The sequence below is a fragment of the Rhineura floridana genome, chromosome 7, assembly GCF_030035675.1.
Source record: "Rhineura floridana isolate rRhiFlo1 chromosome 7, rRhiFlo1.hap2, whole genome shotgun sequence".
NCBI classification, from domain to species: Eukaryota; Metazoa; Chordata; class Lepidosauria; order Squamata; family Rhineuridae; genus Rhineura; species Rhineura floridana.
Genome location: NC_084486.1, coordinates 101973284 through 101997351, shown reverse-complemented (window position 1 = coordinate 101997351; position 24068 = coordinate 101973284). Strand labels below are relative to the sequence as shown.

The following is a 24068-nucleotide window of genomic DNA, read 5'->3' as shown; positions in this document are numbered from 1 at the left end:
CAAGCACAGACAGAAGGCCTGGCCAAGGCCAAGTCTTCATACCACTTGCAAGTAAATTCCTATTCCCCCTTTGTACTTGAAGAGAGCACTGGAGGACCTGAACACACAATCCTAGATAGCTTATTATGTTAGATTCCAGCTTGAGAGCATAAGATGACTGATTGGAGCCACACCACAAATACTCTCCTGGTTTATATAAAGAAAGGTGGTGTAGCCATATTAAATTTAGTTGAAGACCAGTTCCAGTTCTTCCCCTGAATTGACAAGGCCTCTGGAGTTAATGTTGCCTGCAGTGTGTAAACTAAAAAAAGATCCAAAGCTGTTTTGGCTTGTATGGTGCCTAAATTAATTTAATCATGAATCTCGGAAAACTATTGAGTTCATATCAAAACTGTGAGAAGATAATAAATTGCTTGAAAACTTGGTAAGCAAAGCTATTGCCTCTTTCCTGGCTTTAATGTGAAGTGCATGGATTTTAAATATATATAAATAATAATGCCATTTGTGTATAGACATAATACATGCACAGGGTAAATCATTAACCATTACAAATAAATTAAATGACAATGGGCTTAAAAATTGATCCCTGCCCTTGCTCACACCAACTAAGCACTATAGTCTTGGCACTTTATTCTTCTCAAGGCTGCACAGTAAGCATTCCACATTTTAAAAATGCCTCAGCTGTTTCATTAGAATAAGGAAAAGCAATTTATGCAAAGTATAAAGCGTAAGGGAAATGGCATTCAATTGAATGGTTAATTTGAGACTCTCCCATGACCTGCTCAGCCTAGCGTACAATTTTATATGATGCATTTGTCTTTTAATTAATTATGTGCTTGGCTATTCAGTGATCTTTCTGCCTTCCCATCCCCATGGGTATTGATCCTTTATCAATGGCCTCAGCTTAGTTTCTCCACTGATTTAAAAAACAAGTTATTTTCGAGCTCAAGTCTGTGACTTTATATAGCAACAATTTACCCTTGTATTCCAAGTTTATTGGAAAATCCAAGAAACAGATACATTGCTGGCAATGCTAGCCGACCGTACTAGTGCATACAAAGTGTTATGTACCTTTCCTGTCTGGACTCCTTATATGCAGTTTCCAATCACGTGGTGAAAAAATTATAGGAAGTGCACACAGAGTAGTTCATGTGAATAGGTTGCCACGCAGACCAGCCTCCACACTGTTTTGTTTTCCAGGGGTGCATTTATTGGCCTTTAATGTTGTGGGGGACGTTTTGGCAATCTGTAGATAGCACAGAGGTGGAATTTATGCATAGCATCTGCCATAAAGAGCAATAAACATCAGCCAAACCCAGACTTCTACTGCAATTATAATTAGTGGGTCCCAGACTCCCAGAGCTGTGTGCATAGGGATGATGGTGTCAGAGTGAGAAAAAACGTAAGGAAGATAAACTTTTCCTAACGCTGAAAGAACAAGCCAATCTTTAAAATTTTGTTTATCTTCTTTAAAGATGACAGCCTTCTCCTGATGTACCATCACTATCTTCCTATGGAAATGAGACAAATCTTAATTACCGAAAGCAAAATCTCCTTTTGGAATTCATTAAGAGCCAAAACATGCTCTTGCAGCTACAGCTAAGTCAAAAAATTCTTAGAAGACATATTTTCTGAGAAATACTTTTTTTCTCTCAGTCTCCTAGAAAAAGCCCACATTGCAGAATTTTCTCTGAATATTTTTCACCATCCTTCCTGTTTTACAGCAGCTGCCATTCACACACACATCAGTGTCCCAGGACAGTGCTAGTTCCAGGGCATTGTGGAGGATGGAAAATGGTGGCAAAGTTGCCAACGCAATTGCTGTTGCTGTCTCTTGTAGCAGCAGCAGCAGCACACACACACACACACACACACACTCACAGGTTAGGAAAAAAGAAATAAATCATGTTACTGCCTTTGCTAACTATGAACACAACCCTTGAGAAACTCAGATAATTTCTCCTCTCCCCACTCCTGCAGAAATTTCAAGAGGCCATTTGTGCACAGTTCCAATTACTCCTTGAGGACTAGAGGCTGGTTTATATGTTACCTCATCCCCATCCCATGGCACTCTGCTTCTATGTCAAGGGTAGCTAATATTATGCCCTCCGTATGTTGTTGGACTATAACTGCCATCAGTCCCAGCCAGCATGGCCCTCAGTCAGGGGTTATTACTATTATTTATGAATCGCTTTCCATAAAGTCTTTTGGAGCAATTTACAATAAAAAAACATATATAGAACAGTTATATATAAAAAAGTTAAAACAATTGTATATATAAAAGCATATATATATATAAATGTAAATGTGTAGATGGTGAATTCAGTAATCCAAGCAATATTTCTGACAGTGAGAAAGGGCGATCAGATGGTGACAGTGATAAGAGAAGCAGAAAGCAGTATTCAAGCCTGTCCAGATTATTCTATAATCTTAGAAGGGTATATAATCTTAGAAGAGGTCTTAGCTGTGACTATTATGAAAGAATCCTGAACTTCTGAATTTGCCACTGCACTACTGGTACCCAACAGATCAGTTTCAGGAAATAGATTTGGACAGTGATAACAAGAAAGAGAGAAATGTAAATAACTCAAGTTAGCAAGATGAGAAGAAGGGAAGTGGAATGCAGAAATGTCTTGGACAACAATACAAACCAAAGCTGAAACATTTGCCTGAATGTTAAAGCATAAGTATTAAATGGTTGCTGTGGCACTAAATTTGGATTACTGTAATGCATTCTGTGCAGAGCTGGCCTTGAGAGTGATGCCGAAATTGCAGCTCATGCCAAATGCAGCTGCTCAGCTGTTGAGTTTGGCAGCTAATCAGCCATATTTTGCTGGTTCTTAAGAATTGCACAGGCTGCCAATACATTGCCCGTCTGAATGCAAGATTTCCTGACGACTTACAACGTTTTCAATTACTTAGGCTCTAATGCTTGAAGGAGGACCTTTTGAGCATTCCACTACCAGGAACAGCACACTATGCAGTGACAGATGATGAGGACCTTTCCTATGAATGTGCCCAGGTTATGGTTCTGTGTCCTATATGAAATTCAGTTGATGTCTACTCTTTTCTCATTTGGACACCAGCTTAAAACATGATTATTTAGTCAAGCTTTTGGAAGCAATGATTTAGCTGGGATGGGATGCTATGTTTCATGATATATTGATATGATGTGTTTTAGCTGCTTATCTGTTTCACTGCTGTTATGTATTGTTTTTTAATGGGTGTTTTACTGGCCCCCACCCTGGAATCATCAGGTGAAGAGCAGATCTTAAGTACTGTGAATAAACAAATAATGTGAATGCAGAATGTGACAAATAGGCAGAGCTTGGAAAAGTCACTTTTTTGAACTAGAACTCCCATCAGCCCCAGCCAGCACATGCTGGCTGGGGCTGATGGGAGTTGTAGTTCAAAAAAGTAACTTTTCCAAGCTCTGCAAATAGGATACAGCTTTCTTTCTCTTTGTAGTGAAAGAAGCATATGTGATCATTAGAAACACTCAGGTGTATTGCTGAATCCCCAGTTCTGCAGCTACCTGCTCTGAGATTAGACCTTTGCTTGGATCCTAACTTCTCTTCCATAAATAGAATGAAGCTTTCTTACCTGCCCCTTCTCTCTATAGACCTCAAAATCCACTCCTGAGAATTGGGAACTCTCTGGAACAGTAAAGCATGTGGCGCAGGGGCCTGCAGCAGGAAAGGGGGGGATGCTGAAAATGGGGGGGGAATGCTGAAAATGGGGGGGGAATGCTGAAAATGGGGGGGATTGGACTTGTAAGAGTGGAAGTGACTCCTTGTTTGTAAGAACATATGAAGAGCCCTGTTGGATCAGACCAAAGCCCAGTCTTGTTCGGCTTCCTGTTTCCCACAGTGGCCAACCACATGACTGTGAGAAGCCCACAAGTGGGAAATTAGCACAGTAGACCTCTCCAACTCATGACCCCCCAGAAGCTGGTATTTAGAGGAATACTACTTCTGATGCTGGAGGTTCATGTATATGTACCTCAGAATATTTATCTATCTATTTATTTATTAAATTTATATCCCACCTTTCTTTCATCAAGGAATCCAAGGCGGCATACATGTGGCTCCCAGGTGATCTCCCATCCAGGCACTGACCAGGCCCAGACCTTATCCCTATAGACCTATGCATCTCCATACACTGAAATGTAATCATGTAGGTGCTTTATACAATAGCTTGAAATTGTATTTTTCTTACATGAAATACTCTGTTACATAGTTTATATATTTGACATCATTTGTTTGTGACAGGTAGCACTGATTTTGTATCCTTGATGGATGATTGCAAGTTCTAGGTTACACTGGATTGCTAGTTATGAATTGGATGCCTCCCACTAATTAGTCTTGTGGTTGACTGGGAGTGTTGTTTGTATTATGATGTGGTTCATTCTTATTAAGAGCAAATGGGGTGTGTTAAAAAGTAGGATTAACTATGAACTGTTTTAAATGATGAGTGCTATTTAATGTTAAACTCAGCATGTAAATTGGGCAAAACTGTAAACTCTGATGAGGAGAAACTTTGTAGGCCTACTTGCAGATAGAAAACTAAGAAATCCATCACAAACTTCAAATTTATCTTTAACTAACCTAAACTCTGTCACAGCTATCACGATGTGTATTTAAGGAAAGTAGGTGATACGTGAATGGCATATAGACAAGCCTAAACAAAAAGCAATTACTGTTCCATGTGATAACTTGCCCCTGAGATCAAGGATTTTAAGCAAGCTGTTTTTGCATCACCTTGTGAAACTTCCCTTCCTATAATTTTACCAAGAGATATTACTGGTATGTCAACAAAAAGGAATCCTCTTATCTAGCTGTAAATAGGTAGCATGGCAATTGACATTTAGACAGAGTTTCCTGAATACAGAACTCCTAGGTCTAGTAACAGATCCAGAAATGTTGAGGAAGAGGAGAGTAATCTAGTCACAGCCCCAACAAGTAGATCATATACTAACTAACCCTCCTCAGGTTGACACTTCTACATTTCCAGCTTGAGGACATGAGTAGAGAAGATGGCAGTAAATGATAGCTGTGATTGTAGTGAACACCTCAAGCCTTGAAACATGATTTAAAAAGACCAAAGGCCCCTTGTAAGAAATAAAGGGAAAATGCAGTCGTGGTAAGCAGGGCCAGCGCCAGGTGTGACTGGGCCCTTGGGCACCAGCCTGCTCTGGGGCCCCTGCTCCCACCCCTGCTACAGACTGCAGGAGTGCTCCACCTACCTCTTCTCTCTTTCTGCACTGGATGCGCAGGTCGCTGCCATCAACCAAGATCACAGTGGAGTCTTCTCTAAGGGGCTGATACCCCCACCGCCATCTTTGTTGATGGCACACATGCGCTGCACATGCCTGCCATCAATCAAGATGGTGGTAGGGGTATCAGCCCCTTAGAGAAGTCTCTGCTGCCATCTTGGTTGATGGCAGCTGTGCACACACCACACAGAGCATTCACAAAAAGGGAGGAGAGGTAGGTGGAGTTGGCTGGCACTGTGGATCCACACGGTCTGTAGGGGCAGGAGCTGGGAGCTCCATCTCTGCGACCTGTGGCAGGGTTGGGCGCTACCCTCACGCCCTAAGGAGGGGCCCTTCAGGGGCACCTCTGTGTTACAAAGGCCCTTGGCCAAGGCCCGACCTGGCGGCCCTTTGGTGCTGGCCCTGGTGGCAAGCAGTTTTAAGCAAAATCATTTTCTTTTCCAGTAAGGCATACTGTAAATTGACAGCAAGCATAGTAAAATACCATTTTTAGTGAGGTACAAGATTTTGCATAAAATAGCCAGGAAATGGAGCACAAACACTGACAAATCCTAGGACATGGCAGGGAATATTTGCATCCATATGTGAGGCCCCATCTGCACTAACATTTAAAGCATTATCATACCACTTTAAACAGTCATGGCTTCCCTCAGAGAGCTGTACTTTTCAGAGTGATTGAACAATCAATCCCTCTTCCCAGGGAACTCTGGATATTGTAGCTGTGTGAGGGGAATAGGGGTCTCCTAACAACTCTCAGCACCCTTAAGAAACTACAGTTCCCAGAAGTCTTTGGGGGAAGGCATGGCTGTTTAAAGTAGTATGATACTGCTTTAAATGTATACTGCAGAGGGGTCCTGAACATCAATAGCAATTTGCATATAAACTGCCACAGAGTGTGTCCCCTGACATAAGTAGCACTGTGAAGTTGAATAGAGAAATACTTGTGTGTTGATGTACAGATACCTGAAACTGGAGTAACATGCTTAATTGGCTGAATTATGAAATCAGTGTGGTTTGGGGGATGTCCGTCTGTAGGGGAATCAATAACAGGTTTCGATAGATGTTTGGGTAGGTACAAAATGAAACCTGGCTAAAGAGACACCCTTTTGTCACCTCTCAAGAAAAAATACTTTTGTTCCATATTGGACAATATTTTTAGCAGTCACATAAATCAGGTTTGGTCCTTAACCTCTGAGTACAATATCAATGCTCTCTAAACAAATATTTCAAAGGCTTTTGCATGTAGAGCATAAGGCAAAAATACATTGTTTTCTGATAAAGCAATTATTCTGATTAATACTTCAGTAAGCTTCAACATCAATATTCCTGACCTTAAGGCAATGTGGCTTTAGCTTCCTGGCCTAGACAAGTTGCACTAAGAGAAATGCAAATGATCTAGACAACAGCTTTGTGTGTTTTTTAATTGCTGCAATTTTAAAAAACCTACACTGAAGGCAATATCATAACTGCTCTAATTTGCATTTATTATGGACTTTAATTTGCATGGAGCTGGCGCTCTCAAGCATACATAAGCTGGTGACAATGTACTTACTATCAGGAGTCCTGAGGAGACAACCATGCAGTTAACAGTAAAAGTATCTACACCTAGAAAAGAGCTCAATAAAGGAGTTACAGATGTTATTAGTTATATTGCTATTATTTTTATTTATTTATTTATATCCTGCCTTTCCTCCAAGGAGCTCAAGATAGTGTACATGGTTCTCCCACATTAGATGGACACAAAAGCTCTGCCACTAAAGTAAAAAAGTGGAAGGATTTTCTCTGTTTGGGAGGATGTTTATCATTAGCATTATGTGTCATAATTCTCAGTGATACCACATTGGACTAGGGATGGGGAGAAATTCGATTCAGTTCACGTGTAAAACTGAAGCTACCAAATTCTCATTTTCCAAAGAGATATGAGAATTGAAAGACAGCCATGCTTTGACATTTGCACTTATCCAAATTTTGAGATGCAGTTCTCCGACCAGCCAATGTTTACAAAAATACTTATATTAGGGGAAATTTGCATAAAAATGCATATGTTAGTGAAAATAACATAAAATGTGTAGACTAGTCAAAACTGCATACAAAATGCGCTTACTAAGAGAAATTTGCACTAAAATGCTGAAGAATTGTCATTTTTTAAAAACAAAATTGCAAATTGCTATAGAAATATAGAGAACTGAATTTAAGATTGGAAAAATGAGAAACAGAGAGAATCGAAATTCGCAGATCCTTCCATCCCTACACTGGCCCAGTGACTGCATTGCACTTACTGCATATGTACATTGTACTTCGGTCATTCTGTGAATGCTTATTATATGTACCTGTCTCTACCCTACAGGTACTGGTGATAATTATGAAATGCTTTGAAGTTAAAGAAAGACCCCTTTGGCCACCTTGTTAAGCTTACAAGGCAAATGCACACCCCACACTCCTATGATTTGGGGGGGGAGTGTTCTCTTGCTCCCCATTTAAAAAAAAAAAGTCCCTTTCACAGGGAGGAAAGATCTTTGTGAAAATCCCTGAGGGGCACAGCACACCACTAGTCTAGTGATCTGCTCAACAAATTGGAGCCACATATGTTATGCAGTAGATCATCAAATCTGTACCTTCTCATAAGCTTTGTCATGGTTGTTTACTGATTTATAGCACGCACACCCCACTTTTCATCAAGAAGATGGGTTCCAGTATATAAAAACACTATTCAATAAACAAATAGGATAAAGTGGTATGACCAGCAAGCAAACTCCCAGATTTTAAAAAGACAGCAAATAAATGCCATCAACAGTGCAATCCAATATACGTCTACTTAGAAGTAAGTCCTATTTTATTTATTTATTTATTATTTGATTTATATCCCACCCTTCCTCCCAGCAGCAGCCCAGGGCGGCAAACAGAAACGCTGAAAACATTTTAAAACATCATAAAAACAGACCTTAAGATACATTAAAACAACACAATGTTAAAAACATATTTTTTTAAAAAAAGCTTTAAAAACATCTTTTAAAAACGGGTTAATATATAGTATTATTTTAAAAAACACATATTAACAAGCAATTCTAACACAGACGCAGACTGGGATAGGTCTCAACCTAAAAGGCTTGTTGAAAGAGGAGAGTCTTCAAAAGGCACTGAAAAGATAGCAGAGATGGCGCCTGCCAAATATTCAAGGGGAGGGAATTCCACAGGGTAGGTGCTGCCACACTAAAGGTTTGTTTCCTATGCTGTGCAGAACGGACCTCCTGATAAGATGGTATCTGCAGGAGGCCCACACCTGCAGAGCGCAGTGATCGACTGGGTATATAAGGTCCCAAGCTGTATAGGGCTTTGTACACCAAAACTAGAACCTTGAACTTGGCCCAGTAGCAAATGGGCAGCCAGTGCAATTCTTTCAGCAGCGGGGTGACATGTTGGTGATACCCTGCCCCAGTGAGCAGTCTCGCCGCTGCATTTTGCACCAGCTGCAGCTTCTGGACCAAGCTCAAGGGCAGCCCCACATAGAGCACATTACAGTAATCCAGCCTAGACGTTACCAGTGCGTGGACAACTGGTCAGGCTATCCCAGTCCAGAAATGGCCGCAGCTGTCTTACCAGCCGAAGCTGGTAAAAAGTACTCCTAGCCACGGAGGTCACCTGGGCCTCTAGCAACAAGGATGGATTCAGGAGCACCCCCACACTACGGACCTGCTCTTTCAGAGGGAGTACAACCCCATCCAAAGCAGGCAACTGACCAATTATCCAAACTCAGGAACCACCAACCCACAGTGCCTCCATCTTGCTAGGATTCAGACTCAGTTTATTGGCCCTCATCCAGCCCACCACCGAGTCCAGGCACCAGTCCAGAGCTTGCATGCCCCCTCCTGATTCAGATGTTACAGTGAAAGAGAGCTGGATATCATCAGCATACTGCTGAAACCTTGCCCCAAATCTCCTGATGACTGCTCCCGAGGGCTTCATATAGATGTTAAACAGCATGGGGACAAGATGGTACCCTGCGGCACCCCACAGCACAACTGCCAGGGGGCCGAAAGGCAGTCACCCAATGCTATTCTCCGAGAGCGACCCTGGAGATAGGATCGGAACCACTGTAAAACAGTGCCTCCAATACCCAGCTCACCAAGTCGGCCCGGAAGGATACCATGGTCAATGGTATCAAAAGCCGCTGAGAAATCAAGTAAGAATAACAGGGTTGCACTCCCTCTGTCCTTCTCCTGATAAAGGTCATCCATCAGAGCGACCAAGGCTGATTCAGTCCCATAACCAGGCCTGAACCCAGACTAGGATGGGGCAAGATAATCTGTTTCATCCAAGAATACTTGCAATTGCTGCGCCACAACCCTCTCAATCACCTTCCTTAAAAAGGGGGTATTTGCAACCAGTCGGTAGTTGTCACAAACCAATGGGTCCAGGGTGGGCTTTTTCAGGAGTGGTCGGATCACCGTCTTTTTCAAGGTGGCTGGAACCACTCGCTCCTGCAATGATGTGTTGACCACACCCTGGATCCACTCAGTCAGACCCTCTCGGCAAGCTTTAATAAGCCAAGAAGGGCAAGGATCGAGAGGACATGTTGCTGGCTGCATCATCACAAGCACCTAGTCTACGACATCAGGCCGCATCAACTGAAACCGTTCCCAAGAAGTTGCCGCAGACGTTGCACTGAACACCTCATTGGGGACTACAGTAGATGTGGAGGGGGCACCAAGACTGCTATGGAGGTGTGCAAGTTTACCCTCAAAGTGCCGTGCAAACCATTCACAGTAGGCCTCCGAAGGGTCTAAACTCCATTCCCTGGAGTTGATGTCAACAGATCCCTAACAATATGGAAAAGCTCCACCGGATGGCTACTTGAGGTGCAATGGAGGCAGAGAAGTGGGCCTTCTTCACTGCCCTCACCACTACACAGTAGGTTATGATGTTTTACTCATGGCCAATCAGCCGCACAGCACAGCACATCTTTCGCCACTTGCGCGCTAGCTGTCGTCCAGCCGGTTTCATTGCCCTTAGCTCACTGGTGTACCAAGGTGCAAGCCTGGCTCCACAATGCTGGAGAGGTTGCTGAAGGGAACCATGTCAAGAGCCCGATGCACCTCGCTGTTCCACAGCATGACAAGGGCTTCAACAGGGTCACCTGCTCTCTCTTGGGAACTCCCCCAGGACATTCAGAAATCCTGTGGATTCCATTAGGCTCTGGGGGCAGACCATCTTAATCTGTCCACCACCCCTGCAGGGAAGGATCGGAGCCATAAGTCTAAACTTCACCAGGAAGTGATCTGACCATGACAATGGGGTGACATCCACCCCCCTATCTCCAGACCACCCCTTCCTCCATGTGGAGCAAAAACCAAGTGGAGGGTGTGCCCTGCCCTATGTGTTGGGCCAGTAACAACTTGAGACAGCCCCATGGTCATCATAGAGGCCATGAAGTCCTGAGCTGGACCACTAGAGGCAGCCTCAGCATGGACATTGAAATCACCCAGCACTATCGTTCTGGGCTCCCCCAACACCACATCCAAGACGGCCTCTGCCAGTTCGGTCAGAGAAGCTGCCGGGCAGCAGGGTGGATGTTACACCAGCAGCAACTTTAGTTTACTGTCTCCTTGGCCCGACACCAGGTGCAGGCCCTCACAGCCAGCTCCAAGACAGAGTGGTTTCCTGGTGACCGAGATGGACCACAGCAACTCCTCCCCCCCGTCCCTGCAGCCTGTGCTGGTGTTGCATTGAGTATCCTGGTGGGCAAAGTTGGGTCAGATCAACTCCTCCAAGCTCACCCACCCAGGTCTCAGTAATGCACACCAAATCAGCACCTTCGTCCACAATCAAATCATGGATGACAGTGGTCTTATTGTGTACTGATCTGGCATTAAACCACAACACACACAGGCCAGTGGGCAATTATTGAGTTTAATGGGACTTATTCCCAATTAAATGTGTACAGAAGTATAGCCTAAAAGATCTCAGATACTATTAAAGGCCCCCCAAAATGATAAATTTCATTTGTCACCTAAAAAATTAGTAAAGAAGGCACCAAGTGAACTTGTCTGGTGAGGGAATTCCATAATGTTAGGTGCCAACTAAAGAAAAGGCGCTCTTTCCAGTTCCTCCCCACCTAATCTCTGAAGATGGAGGTACCCAGAGAAAAGCATCTGAGGAAAGTTCTTAACAAATGGACAGCTGATGTGAAAGAAGGAATGTCCTTAGATCCCCATATCATACTAGGGTTGCCTCATCAGAAGCATCCCAAACCCTGAGATTTCAGGGGCTGGCCCTAGTCATATCAGGGGGGTGGGCCTGAGTGATGTCACAGGGACAGGCCAGAGTGATGTTGCAGGGGTGGGCCCGAGTGATATCATTAAGCATGATACATTAAGTATCAATCACAGTTGCTTGGAGCATACAATTAAAACAAAAGCGTTTCTCTGATTGGAAATTAAGACAGAAATCTTAGCTAAAAGATGGAGCCTGGGTAGGGAACATTTAATCTAGTCTACTTGCTTTTGGCAAGAAGGGTTTAAGTGCCCTCAGGCCAGGCTAGTCACCAGAAGGCCATTGTAGGAAGAAGGGAGCCTAGTGTGTTGGAGATGTTAGATGGGAGCACTCAAGAGTAAAGATGGATGTCCCTGAAGGCTGCAATTCTAAGCAAACTTACTAAGGGACTAAGCCCCATAGAACTCAACAGGACTTACTTCTGAGTACAGTAGGGCCCTGCTTATATGGCAGGTTAGGGACCAGACCCCCGCCATAAAGCGAAAATCACCGGAAAGCAGAACATCAATCAGCTTCCCCCCAACAGCTGATCGATGTTCAGCTTTTCTCCGAAGCCTGCCCTCCGATACCTCTCTTGCTTTCCCCCTGCCCACTCACACTCCCGCCTGCCTGTTTGTGCACTTGATTGCTTGCCCTCTGCTGCCTCCTTCGCTTGCCTGTTCGCTGCCTGCCCTCTGACGCCTCTCTGTCTTTCCCCCCTGCCCACTCACCCTCCTGCCTGCCTGTTTGTGCGCTTGATTACTTGCCCTCTGCTGCCTCCCTCGCTTGCCTGTTCACCGCCTGCCCTCCGATGCCTCTCTCGCTTCCCCTCGCCCACTCACCCTCCCGCCTGCCTGTTTGTGCACTCAGTTGCCAGAACACAGAGACGCTGAATGCACAAATGCTGAATCAGACTGCACCGACAATACAGTAGTACACTGTAAAATGGCGCCCGACGCTCTTCTCGGACTCAGAGCTTGGAAACGTTCCTTGCTTCAACTACAACTCCCATCAGCCCAACTGTAGGAGGAACGTTTCCAAGCTCTGACGACGCGCTCAGAGCGACGGGCGCCATCAATTGCGTCATACCGCAAAATCGCCACAAAAACAGAACAAGCACCGCACATATGGGACAGGGACCCAATTCAAAACCGCCGCATTAGCGAAGCGCTGTCAAACGAATCGCCGTAAAGCGGGACCCTACTGTAGATATAGTTTGAACTGTGCTGTTGGTAAGGCTTGACTAGGGATCCTCTGCAAAGGCATCCATCTCCAAGCAGGGTTGGCAACCCCCTGCCTGGAATGCCCTGTGCTTAACTTTTAACGTGGCTGCTTCAAACCTCTTTACAGATTTGACCCTTCACTTCAGAAAGTGGTCTGAGAAATGAGTAAGAGTAAGATGATTCTCTAACCTTTCTGTCTATCATGTGGGCTGCTATAAACTTACTTTGACAGCCAACTCAATTCCAATGAGTAATAATTGACAGATAGAAAACACACACGGTTTGGTCTACCTTCACAGGCAACAGCTTGGGTACGACAACAATTGCAGCCACACTTCCAAATATGTGAATTTTCTTTTACCACTGTTGGACAAGAAACAAACCATCATGCAACCAACAAGGTGCATCATCAATGGGTTTAAGGGGGTTGAACTGAGCTCATGGAACCACTGCGGTTGCTTCTATGGATGAAAGGGAGTGAGGATAAAGATAAGTGAAAAGAAAAACAAAAGACAGTGATGCTTTCCTAAATGCAATACCATACCAACCACAAGATTCCTATGAGTAACCCAGACAACTCAGCATCCCACAACCAGTCAAGATTCCTAACCAAAAACCAAAACTAAAAAATCCTCGCAGCCAGTCAGCCAAGGTCACAGAAATCCCCATGCAGCACAACCTGATCTGGGGGCTGCAGTTAATGCAGAATGCTGCAGCACAATTGCTGACATGAGTGAGATCCTATCAGCACATAATACCTCTGCTCTGAAATCTGCATTGGTTACTGATTTGCTACCAGGCCAAGTTCAAGGTGTGCTTTCCATGTTTTGGGTGCCACATAGTACTTGTTTTGCTCTTGTAAGAAATCAGTCCTGTAATGTGGCAGCACCTACACATTGGAACTCCTTGCCTATTGACATTAGGCAAACGCCTCTTTCAGCACCTGCTTAAATTATTTTTGTTTAGACAAGTTTATCCAGGCATGTAGAAGCTATTGTGTTTTTAAATTTGTTTTTAACTCATTGTTGGTTTTATTATTTTGAATGTTTTAAATACCTGTCTTTAACTGTTTTTGCCAATAATTTTATTGTTTTAATTCTTTCTGTAAACCGCTTGGCACTTTTTTACAATAAAAAATGTAAATGAACTCCCTTCAAGTCGATTCTGACTTATGGCGACCCTATGAATAGGGTTTTCATGAGGCTAAGAGGCAGTGACTGGCCCAAGGTCACCCAGTGAGCTTCATGGCTATGTGGGGATTCGAACCCTGGTCTCCCAGGTCGAAGTCCAACACCTTAACCACTAAAGCGGTATATAAATGTTGTAAAAAAAATACATAATTAAATTTTGGAGTCACTGCGGCCCTTGAGTCTCTTCCCACTTTTAGGAATAAATGAATCTGCCTTATACTGAGTCAGGCATTTTGGTACTATCTAGCTCAGTACTGATTCCATGGACTAGCACTGGCTCTCTAGGATTCCAGGCAGCAGCTACCAGTTGTTTACCGGGCCCAATTCAAGGTGTTGGTGTTGACCTTTAAAGCCCTATACGGTCTCGGCCCAGTTTATCTGAAGGAGCGCCTCCAGCATCACCAATTATGCCGCCTGACGAGATCAGCCACACAAGACCTTTTCTCGGTCCCACCAGTTAAGATAGCGAGGCTGGTACGGACCAGAGAGAGGGCATTTTCAATTGTGGCCTCCACCCTCTGGAATTCCCTTCCGTTTGACCTTCGCCATGCCCCCTCCCTGATAGGTTTCCGCCAGGCCCTGAAGACCTGGCTGTTCAGGCAGGCCTATGGGATCTCTGGGGTGGGTTAGTTTTAATGTGATCATTAATCTGAAGAGCGGGGTTTTAGATGAATTGTGGTCCTCTTGATTTTATTGTATTGTATTGTATGTTGTACGTCGCCTAGAGTGGCCGTTAACTCGGCCAGATAGGCGACTCAAACATAAAATTTTATTATTATTATTTTATTATAGTCTTTTCCAGAAATTGAAATAAGTTATAAGGTGTAGTGGGTGACCATGAGCTACTCACCATTTCTTAACCTATCTGTCCTTCAGGATGAAAACAACAGAGAACCATGACCACTCCAAGGAAGAAGGGCACACTTAAAATGTAGAAGAAAAAATCATCTACAACCATAGTGTGAAATCAAATACTTATTGGAACACAGTATGAAGAAATATTTGCATAAGCATGCCTATCAAATATGTTTATTATTTACACAACCTGTAAAGATATTTATAGTGCAATCCTATATTTGTTTGCTCAGAAGCAAGTCCCAATGCATTCAATGGGGCTTACTCAAACAGGGAAGTGTGCAGAGAACTGCAACCTCACATGTTAAGGTACTTGTTCTTTCAACAAGCCTTTTAAGTTGAGACCTTATTCCAGTCTGTGTCTGTGTTGGAATGGCTTTTTAATATGTTTTTAAACCTTTTCTTTTTTAAAAAAAATATATATTTTTAAGCTTTTTAAAAAATGTTTTTAAACATGTTTTGTTTTAATATATTTTAAAGTCTGTTTTTATGATGTTTTAAAGTATTTTTAGTGCTTTTGTTTGCCACCCTGGGCTCCTACTGGGAGGAAGGGCGGGATATAAATCAAATAATAAATAAATAACATTCATTCACCCAACCCAAACTTTAGAATCATGCCACTTTAAGCTGTTTTGCAACTGTTTATACTTGTTTTATGGTTATTGGATGTTAAAGGGATTTATTTCTTATTGTGAGCTGCCTTGGTTTCCAATCACCAACCCTACCTCACAGGGTTGTTGGAAAGACTGCAAATACACACACACACTGCAGATGTAAAAATACACAGACCCCATATAATAGTTTATTGTCAAACCAGTTGGTCATTGCAGAGCATTTTTTAAAAAATCAGTATTAGTTTCCTACATAATAAAAACTGTAATACCTAAGTAAATGTGATACCTGCCTAACTGCTTTAAAAATAGGATTGGAGGGGTAGAGATTTACAACACAAACACAATTCTTTGCTATGTTCACTCAAAAGTCCCATTAATTTACAGCACACTCCCAACCATGTCTACTCAAAAGTAAGTCCTATTGAATTCAATGGGGTTTACTCCGGGTATGTGGGATTAGCATTTTAGCTTTACTCCCAGAAGAGTGAGTATTGGATTAAAGCTTCACATTGGGAAGGTTTTCAAAACACTGCCCTCTTCAACAGCCCAGGGTTTGACTCCTGCACACAAGGAAAAAAAGCCATGAAAGCTATATACTTACTCAATTTATGAGATTTTCAGATAAACAGAGAAAAAACAACCATTTTCTGGCATTGCAATGAGGTCTAGGCACTGTCTGGAGGTCAAAAATCATATCGTTGACTTCACTTACTGGCCACAATCCTGAAAAGGCGAGGTTAGAGCTATGAGCTGATTTAACAGATCTGTTAAACAGATTTAACAGTTGCGAGGGGGCTGACGTTTTGGTGTATATCTCATGAACCAGACCATCTAGAAACTTAATTTTTTAAAACAAATTAAAGCTGAGAGTCTGGAGATTAAGGTGACTCACCCAGAGACCCAGAGAGGACCCCCAAAAGCTGGTGTATCTGGCCAAAAAGCAGACACCTGGCAACCCTACATTATACACTAAGACCTTAAAGGCCAAATCATATATAGCATGCATGCTATAAAGAGCTTTTCCCCGCAGGATGCTGCAAAAAGTGTCTGAAAATCTTTTGAAGCATTCTGCATTTCATCAATTATAGGTTTTTCAAAGCTATTACTTATTCAGACTTATATTTCTAAAGGGGTTTAAAAGACTCACCATTCTACAGTTCACCAATGAACCCAAAACAGGATAAAAAGGAGGGATGTCTCAGAATACTGATATGTAAAAACCAAAGGCAGAAATTACTATTGTGGGACTTTTTTCACACACAAATAGAGTTTGTATCCAACTCCTGATCATGCCTGGACTAGCTAATGCATCTTTCTGGTCCAGTTGCATCTTTTAGCATCCTCATGATAGAATTATAGACCTTGTCACACACAGCCCACAAGCAGTTGAGTCAGACAGGCATACCATAAAATTGATTTGTTCTTCCACAATAGTGAAATACAAATGGACTTCTTTCTTCTTCTTCCCTGGAGCAAATGCCAAAGCAATATAGGTTACAGGTAATCCACTGCAATCCATCGCTACCCTGCTCATAACTGGTAATGATTTGGTATTTAGTTGAAATTTAAGAGAAATTGATTTCATACAAAGAACTGGGAAAAGCAAAAAAATATGCTAACAGATCACATAGCAGGCAGACACAGACTATCCTTACCACAACGTCACATTTCCATGCTTGCATTTTGAAAATCCCTTTACAGAAACTAGGCAGAAAATGTTCGTGGTTGTGTGCATGCACACATACCTGGGCACATATCAAATTTAATCACATATGATGATGAAGTGCATAAACCACAGAGGATCTTTGAACCTTCACAAGAACTAGGTGTGTCATATGCTTGTTTTTGCCACAAAGAAAGGGGGAGAAGTCACTACCAGTGTATGAATGAATGGACAAAGAAGACCGTGTGTTTTACTGTCTGTTGTGATTTGTCCTGTATTTTGGTCATTTGATATCTGTAGTGTATTTTGTTGTCATTTATAACATTTGTTTGCATTGTATAACAGTTTGCATGTCTGACCAGTGTGACCATAAAAGAGAACAGTGAGCTTCATGGCTGTGTGGGGATTTGAACCCTGGTCTCCCAGGTTGTAGTCCTCGGCCAGGTAAAACTGACCATGGGGGAGGAGGAGGGGGGAGGGCGGAGGGGAGGGGGAAGGGGAGGAGGAGAAAGGAGGGGATTGGAAAGGGATGGGGAGGGGAAGGGAGGGGTGAAGGAAGGAGGAGGGGAGGGGTGAAGGAAGGGGGAGGGGAGGGGCACAAGCGAGGGGATAGGAGGGAGGAGGAGGGGAAGGGAAGTTTAGTTTCCAAATCGCATGAAGTATTAGTTTCCCTCTATTCAGCACTGGTTAGGCCTCATCTTGAATACTGTGTCCAGTTCTGGTCTCCGCACTTCAAGAAGGATGCAGACAAACTGGAACAGGTTCAGAGGAGAGCAACAAGGATGATCAGGGGACTGGAAACAAAGTCCTATGAGGAGAGACTGAAAGAACTGGGCATGTTGAGCCTGGAGAAGAAAAGACTGAGGGGAGATATGATAGCACTCTTCAAGTACATGAAAGGTTGTCACATAGAGGAGGGCCGGGATCTCTCCTCGGTCATCCCAGAGTGCAGGATACGGAATAATGGGCTCAAGTTGCAGGAAGCCAGATTTCAACTGGACATCAGAAAAAACTTCCTAACTGTTAGAGCCATACAACAATGGAATCAATTACCTAGAGAGGTAGTGGGCTCTCCGACACTGGAGGCATTTAAGAGGCAGCTAGATAGCCATCTGTCGGGAATGCTTTGATTTGGATTCCTGCATTGTGCAGGGGGTTGGACTTGATGGCCTTATAGGCCCCTTCCAACTCTACTATTCTATGATCATTTGCATGCTTTTTGAGTTCAGTGGGATTTACTTCTGTGCAATCATGCTTAGGATAGGTGAAACTGACCTGGGGGAGGGGCAGGGGGAGGAGGAGGAGAGGAAGGGGAGGGAGGGGGAGGAGGAGGGGAGGAAGGGGAGGGAGGGGGAGCAGAGGGGAGGAGATTGGGTGGGTGGGCACTGGGCAGAGGGGAAGCCCCTTTCCTTTCCAAAAGGAAAACATTGTGAACAGTATCATGCTTTTTCAGTGTTTCCCCCACCTTTTTATTCTATAGCACACACATGTAGCATCCCACCCAAATTTAAACCAAAGCTGTCCCTGGCCACATCCACACCAGACCTTTATTGCACTTTAGACAGCCATGGCTTCTCCCAAAGAATCCTGGGAAGTGTAGTTAGTGAAAGGTGCCGAGAGTTGCTTGGAGATGCCCTGTTCCCATCACAGAGCTTCAATCAGAGCAGCTGACTGTTAAACCAGTCTGGCCACTGGAGCTCTGTCAGGGGACTATGAGTCTTCTCTCAGCACCCTTCACAAACTGTACTTCCCAGGATTCTTTGGAGGAAGCCATGACTGTCTAAAGTGAAATAAAGGTCTGGCGTGGGTGTGGCCCCCTGATTAGGCAAGCCCAGCAGCTGTGAAGTTGGCTTTTAGAACACTGACAGTTGGTTCTTACTGAGCATGCCTGACATTATCATTGAGTTCAGTGCAAAATTTCTTAAATTAATTAAAATTCAGCCAGTCATTTTTTTAACTTTTAAACTGCAGAAGATGAAGGTAACAATATGGGGCAAGGTCAGTAATAGGATTACAGGTACTCTGTGAACATGGCTGAGTTTTAATTAATTTCAACAAAATTAATTGAAATTATGAGAACTCTGACAGAAAAAAGTCCCAAAGGAGTCTGTTTTCTCTCTCTCTTTTTACACTTTGAACTCTTGATTCTCTGACTGTTTTGTGTATCGCCATGAAAATTGAGAGGGTTGTTAAGCAAGCGTTTCTGAGTTCAGGGCTATAAGTTTTGTAAGGTTTTGTTTTGAAATGAGCTTATGGGAAGCATCAGAATGGCATGGGGGGTATTTTCAATTTAACATTGCAGAATGTGAAAAATCCATGCTGACTATAGTATACACCCACTCTTGTGGCTGTATAATCTAGCAGCACTAAATGTTGCTGTTAATATTTCACTCCCGTGGTGTGTTTTGTTAACAAGTAATTTTGCTTTCTAAATGGAATATACTAACTGAAGAGAGGTCTATAAGCTCAAAATTTAGAAACCATGAGAACTGTACAATTTTCATGACAGGTGTTATCTCCAGGGTGAACACATGTTGCCTTCTAGGGAATTCTCTGCACCTGCTGTGTACAGTCTTCCTTGCCTATTCTTTTCTCATAGGCAATGTTTTGGTCCCTTCTGTAGTCAGTGCTGAGTGCCATGGGAAATGCTTATAATAATTTAAAGAAGTATGTTTATTTTAAGTGAATGAAGAGCAGCAGGGAAGATTTAGTATGTTTCATGCCCAATTGGAAATGGAACCAGCAGTATTATTACTAGAAGCTATGAAGCTAAATTACATTTTAAAGAAAATGTGCATCTTCCAGCTAGGAGTCACCAAGCAAAACATTCTAGTTAGCAAAGAATAATGAAGTTTCCTGGGCGTGGGATAGCTGAAATATTTTATTTTCTCCGTGTAACCTCCAGTAGGACTCTTTCTAATCACAGCTCCAGCATATGTGGATTGGAAAAGAAAAGAAGGCTGCTTTTTCTAAGCATATTTATTCTAAAAATTAAATGTTTCTGATTTAGTTAGTGAACTTCAGTAATATCACAATGTTGCAATGCTTTCTGGGGCCCTTTAGTACATTATGGGGAGTGCCAATAGCTTGCGCTTTCTGCTTTCATGCATCCACTGTAATGTACAAAGGAATATATTGCACTTCTTCATGAGAAAAGTGTGTGAGCTCCCAGTACACATATAGCTCAAATATATGTGTTTTCCTGTTGTGCATTACAGCAGATGTGTTAAGATACAAAGCAAAGTCAAACATGTTTCCTCTGCTTCCTGTAATGGGTGAAAGAGGTCCCAGAAAATTTAGATGGTGTTAAAAGGTTACATACATCAGGGTGGAATTTACATGTTACCTCAGCAAATGCAGGTTCCCAAAACTATAAGTACTCAGGTACTGTGAATGTGGAAGAAAGGGGGCATTTATAAGGAAGAATCGAAAGGCAGGAAAAGTGCTTAACAGTGTTCCAGGTACCTCCTGAGATTCACCTGCTATAATCATAGAATCATAGAATAGTAGAGTTGGAAGGGGCCTATAAGGCCATCAAGTCCAACCCCCTGCTCAATGCAGGAATCCAGATAAAAGCATTCCCAACAGATGGCTGTCCAACTGCCTCTTGAATGCCTCCAGTCACCCATGCTATTTAAAGCTAACATTGGTTTCTATGAATTGCATTGTAAAAACAATCTGTCCAGCACTTGCCAGAGCCACCATGGGACAAAAACATGGATTCAAGGTTCTAGTTTTGGTGTACAAAGCCCTATACAGCTCGGGACCAGGATACCTGAAAGACTGTCTTACCCCTTATATGCCCAGTTGATCTCTGCACTCTGCAGGTGAGGGCCTCCTGCAGATACCATCTTATCAGGAGGTCTCTTCTACACAACATAGGAAATGGACCTTTCGTGTGGCAGCACCTACCCTGTGGAATTCCCTCCCTCTGAATATTAGGCAGGTGCCATCTCTGCTATCTTTTCGGCGCCTTTTGAAGACTTTCCTCTTTCAACAAGCCTTTTAGGTTGAGACCTATCCCAGTCTGTGTTAGAATTTCTTAATATGTCTTTTAATAATGTTTTTAACCCTTTTTTAAAGTTGTTTTTTAAAAAAATGTTTTTAACACTTTTGTTTTAATGTATTTTAGGATCTGTTTTTATGATGTTTTAAAATGTTAAATAATAAATAAATAAATAAATAAATAAATAAAATCAAAGTCCTAGCGGATGCAAGCAATTTTATCCTCACAATGCTTTGCTAACAAGTCACAGCGGTCCACTGCTGGTTCAACCCTCTCCATTGGGCCAAACTGTAAAAGCTACAAAGTATGCCAGATCCATTAAAAACCTTTCATAAATCCTATCATTTTATATCCACATACAGCCAGCTAACACAAGAATATTCTTCCTCACATTTTCCTGCTAAACATGGCAACAATCAACTCCCTCCATTAATCAGAACAATCATCACAAAAAAGCATCACATTTAGCTAACTAAAATACCTTTCAGTAGCTAACCACAAACTCTAAAATATCAGTGATAGAAATACATATCAAAATCCAAACACTACTATTAAAATAATTTCCAACCCTATCGAAACAGCAGCATTAAAGTAGAAGCAGCAGAAAGTGCAGGTGCTTTGATGCCAATTAACATAAGACCAGGAGAAGACATGTTCTCTGTGACGCCCTTCCCTGGCTCTCCCTGTCAGGTTCCTACCTGCTCGTGGCTACTGCCTGTCACTAGGCACCACCAGGGACTCCACCAGTCCAGACTGTCCTTTTTTATGGTTTCTCTCTCCGCTCTAGCACAGACCTCACCAGATCCCCCTGCTAGGCAGCACCACCAGTCACGTCCTATAACCAGTATTCCCAGAGACTCTGCCTGAGTCTCTCTCAATCAGGTTACCTCTGTGACTGCGTGCTTAAGCTGTCCCAATCCCTTTGATCTATATAGAATGCATATAATTCTGGGTTGCTCTGGATACTTGTGCTGTTATATTCTTCCCTTCACCGCTGCCACCAATTGTTACAGTTTCCCTTCAGCCTTGGTAAGTACCTTGCCCTCCCCTCTGGTCTGTATATTCCCCAGCCAAGGATCAGGCCTCTGGTAAACCAAAATAGTGTTTATTAAATATTAGAAATAACAAGATTACTTTATAAAGGCACATAAGCATATGGTTTCATCTATTCCTGTGATACTTGTCTTAGTATTAATCCGAACTCCACACTCTCCCCACATCCACCTCCAAACACCCAGCTCCAAACACCTCTCAAACACCTCTAAAACCCACCAACGTCCACCAAACACCTCTCAAACAACCCACTAACGTCCACCAAACACCTCTCAAACACCTCTAAAACCCACCAACGTCCACCCAGATTCAACTGTCATCCTTCCATTTATACTCTCAGCCATCCAAACACTCAGCCAATCATCCAGCATTCTACTGCTCATTTACTCCCCCCTCCTCTTTCATTCCACTTACCATGTATCTTCTATACAAACAGCACTTACCATATATACATTAATACAGGAACATCACATTCTCCTCTTCAGTCACCTCCACAACCCACATAGTCCATGCCAAGAACGTTCACCAACAAATTCCTGGGCAGGTCATCTCTCACCTGGAGTACCTCACCCCCTAGCTCTAACCTAGGACATTTTCCTTCATGAGTTCTTCTCTCAATAGGAGGACCAGAAACACACCCCTAATTTTTGTCCTCACATCCATGAAAGCGAGTGGTGCTCTGTAGGTACCCCTAACAGCAGCTGGAGCAGTAGCTAGAGTCAGTTAGGGCTCTGCTTTCCCACACCAGGTAGAATGGGCCAGGGAGAGTCCAGGGAACAAGATCTAAATAGCCAGGTCATGTCTAAGCACCTTCAGCAGTAGTTACCACCATTGGAGCTAGGAAGGGAGAAGAAATTTGCTTTGCATTTTAATCCAACCTACTTAATTCACATTTCCTAAAACAATACACAAACTGAAACACAGCTATCCTGTGACATTCACACTTTTCTTAATTTTGCAATGCAGTTCTCCAACCAAAAAAAAGTGCACAAAATGTGTACATTACGGGAAAGTATGCATAAAATTGTAAATAAACAATTGTAAATTGAAAATAACATACAAAAGTGAATTATATTAGGGGAAATTGCTTGCAAAAATGTGTCTATTAGACAAAAGGTAATGCAATATGTTTGTGTTAGAAGAAAATGTGCATTGAAATGCTGACAAATTTTCATGAGATCTTTTTTTCACTGATGTAGAAATGTAGTAAAGTGAACTTAAGATTGGGAAAATGAGGCAATGTGGTCACATCTAAACCATACATTTAAAGCAATACTATAGCACTTTAACAATCATGGTGTTCCCCCAAAGAATCCCGGGAACTGTAGTGCGTTAAGGGCGTTGAGAGTTGTTGGGAGACCCCCTATTCCTCTCACAGAGCTACAATTCCCAGGGTACCCTGGGAAGAGGGATTGACTATTAAACCCCTCTGGTGGTATGATACTGCTTTAAATGTATGGTGCAGATGCGGCTTGAAAGGAACCAAAATGGACAGATAGTTGTAGCTGCCGGAGTCAATGAGCATCATGCCCCCCAAACAGAGAAATGAATACAACTAAGATTGTAATTTGAGAAAGTCTGTGGTTCAGTGTTTTTCATCAGCCATGAATCTAGTTGGTGGCCTTCAGCACCATTATTATTCCCATACTGCAAAAGAGGTGCTTTCACCCTCAACACTTCTCTTGCAATATCGAAATAATATTGTTGGTCTATCTGACAGTGTTGTCAAAAAGGTTACTATGGCAATGTGTGTTAAGTTGTTTGAGCACTTATGAAAGCTGGAATATAAACACAACTAGTACGAATGATCATTTCTAGTAGTAGTGGTGATGTTTTTATGATTAATAGAAAATGCTTCTGTGCAGCCTTCCACAGGCAGTATGAATGTTAAGAGTCCCCGCAAGGATTGTCTAAATGATGTGGGGAGAGTGGTAACAAGC

General features: G+C 42.7%; 2 protein-coding genes across 3 annotated transcripts in view; both read left to right on the top strand.

The window, feature by feature from the left end:
* Positions 1-15163, top strand: part of NMNAT3 (nicotinamide nucleotide adenylyltransferase 3) — a 109852-nt gene extending 94689 nt beyond the window's left edge. For both annotated transcript variants that reach the window (XM_061636754.1, XM_061636753.1), the window contains one exon: positions 14814-15163. In XM_061636754.1, the coding sequence (XP_061492738.1) occupies positions 14814-14865 (52 nt within the window). In that variant the 3' untranslated portion in view covers positions 14866-15163. The remainder of the gene's footprint in view (positions 1-14813) is intronic.
* RBP1 (retinol binding protein 1) overlaps positions 1-24068 on the top strand; it is a 57349-nt gene that overhangs the window by 18484 nt on the left and 14797 nt on the right.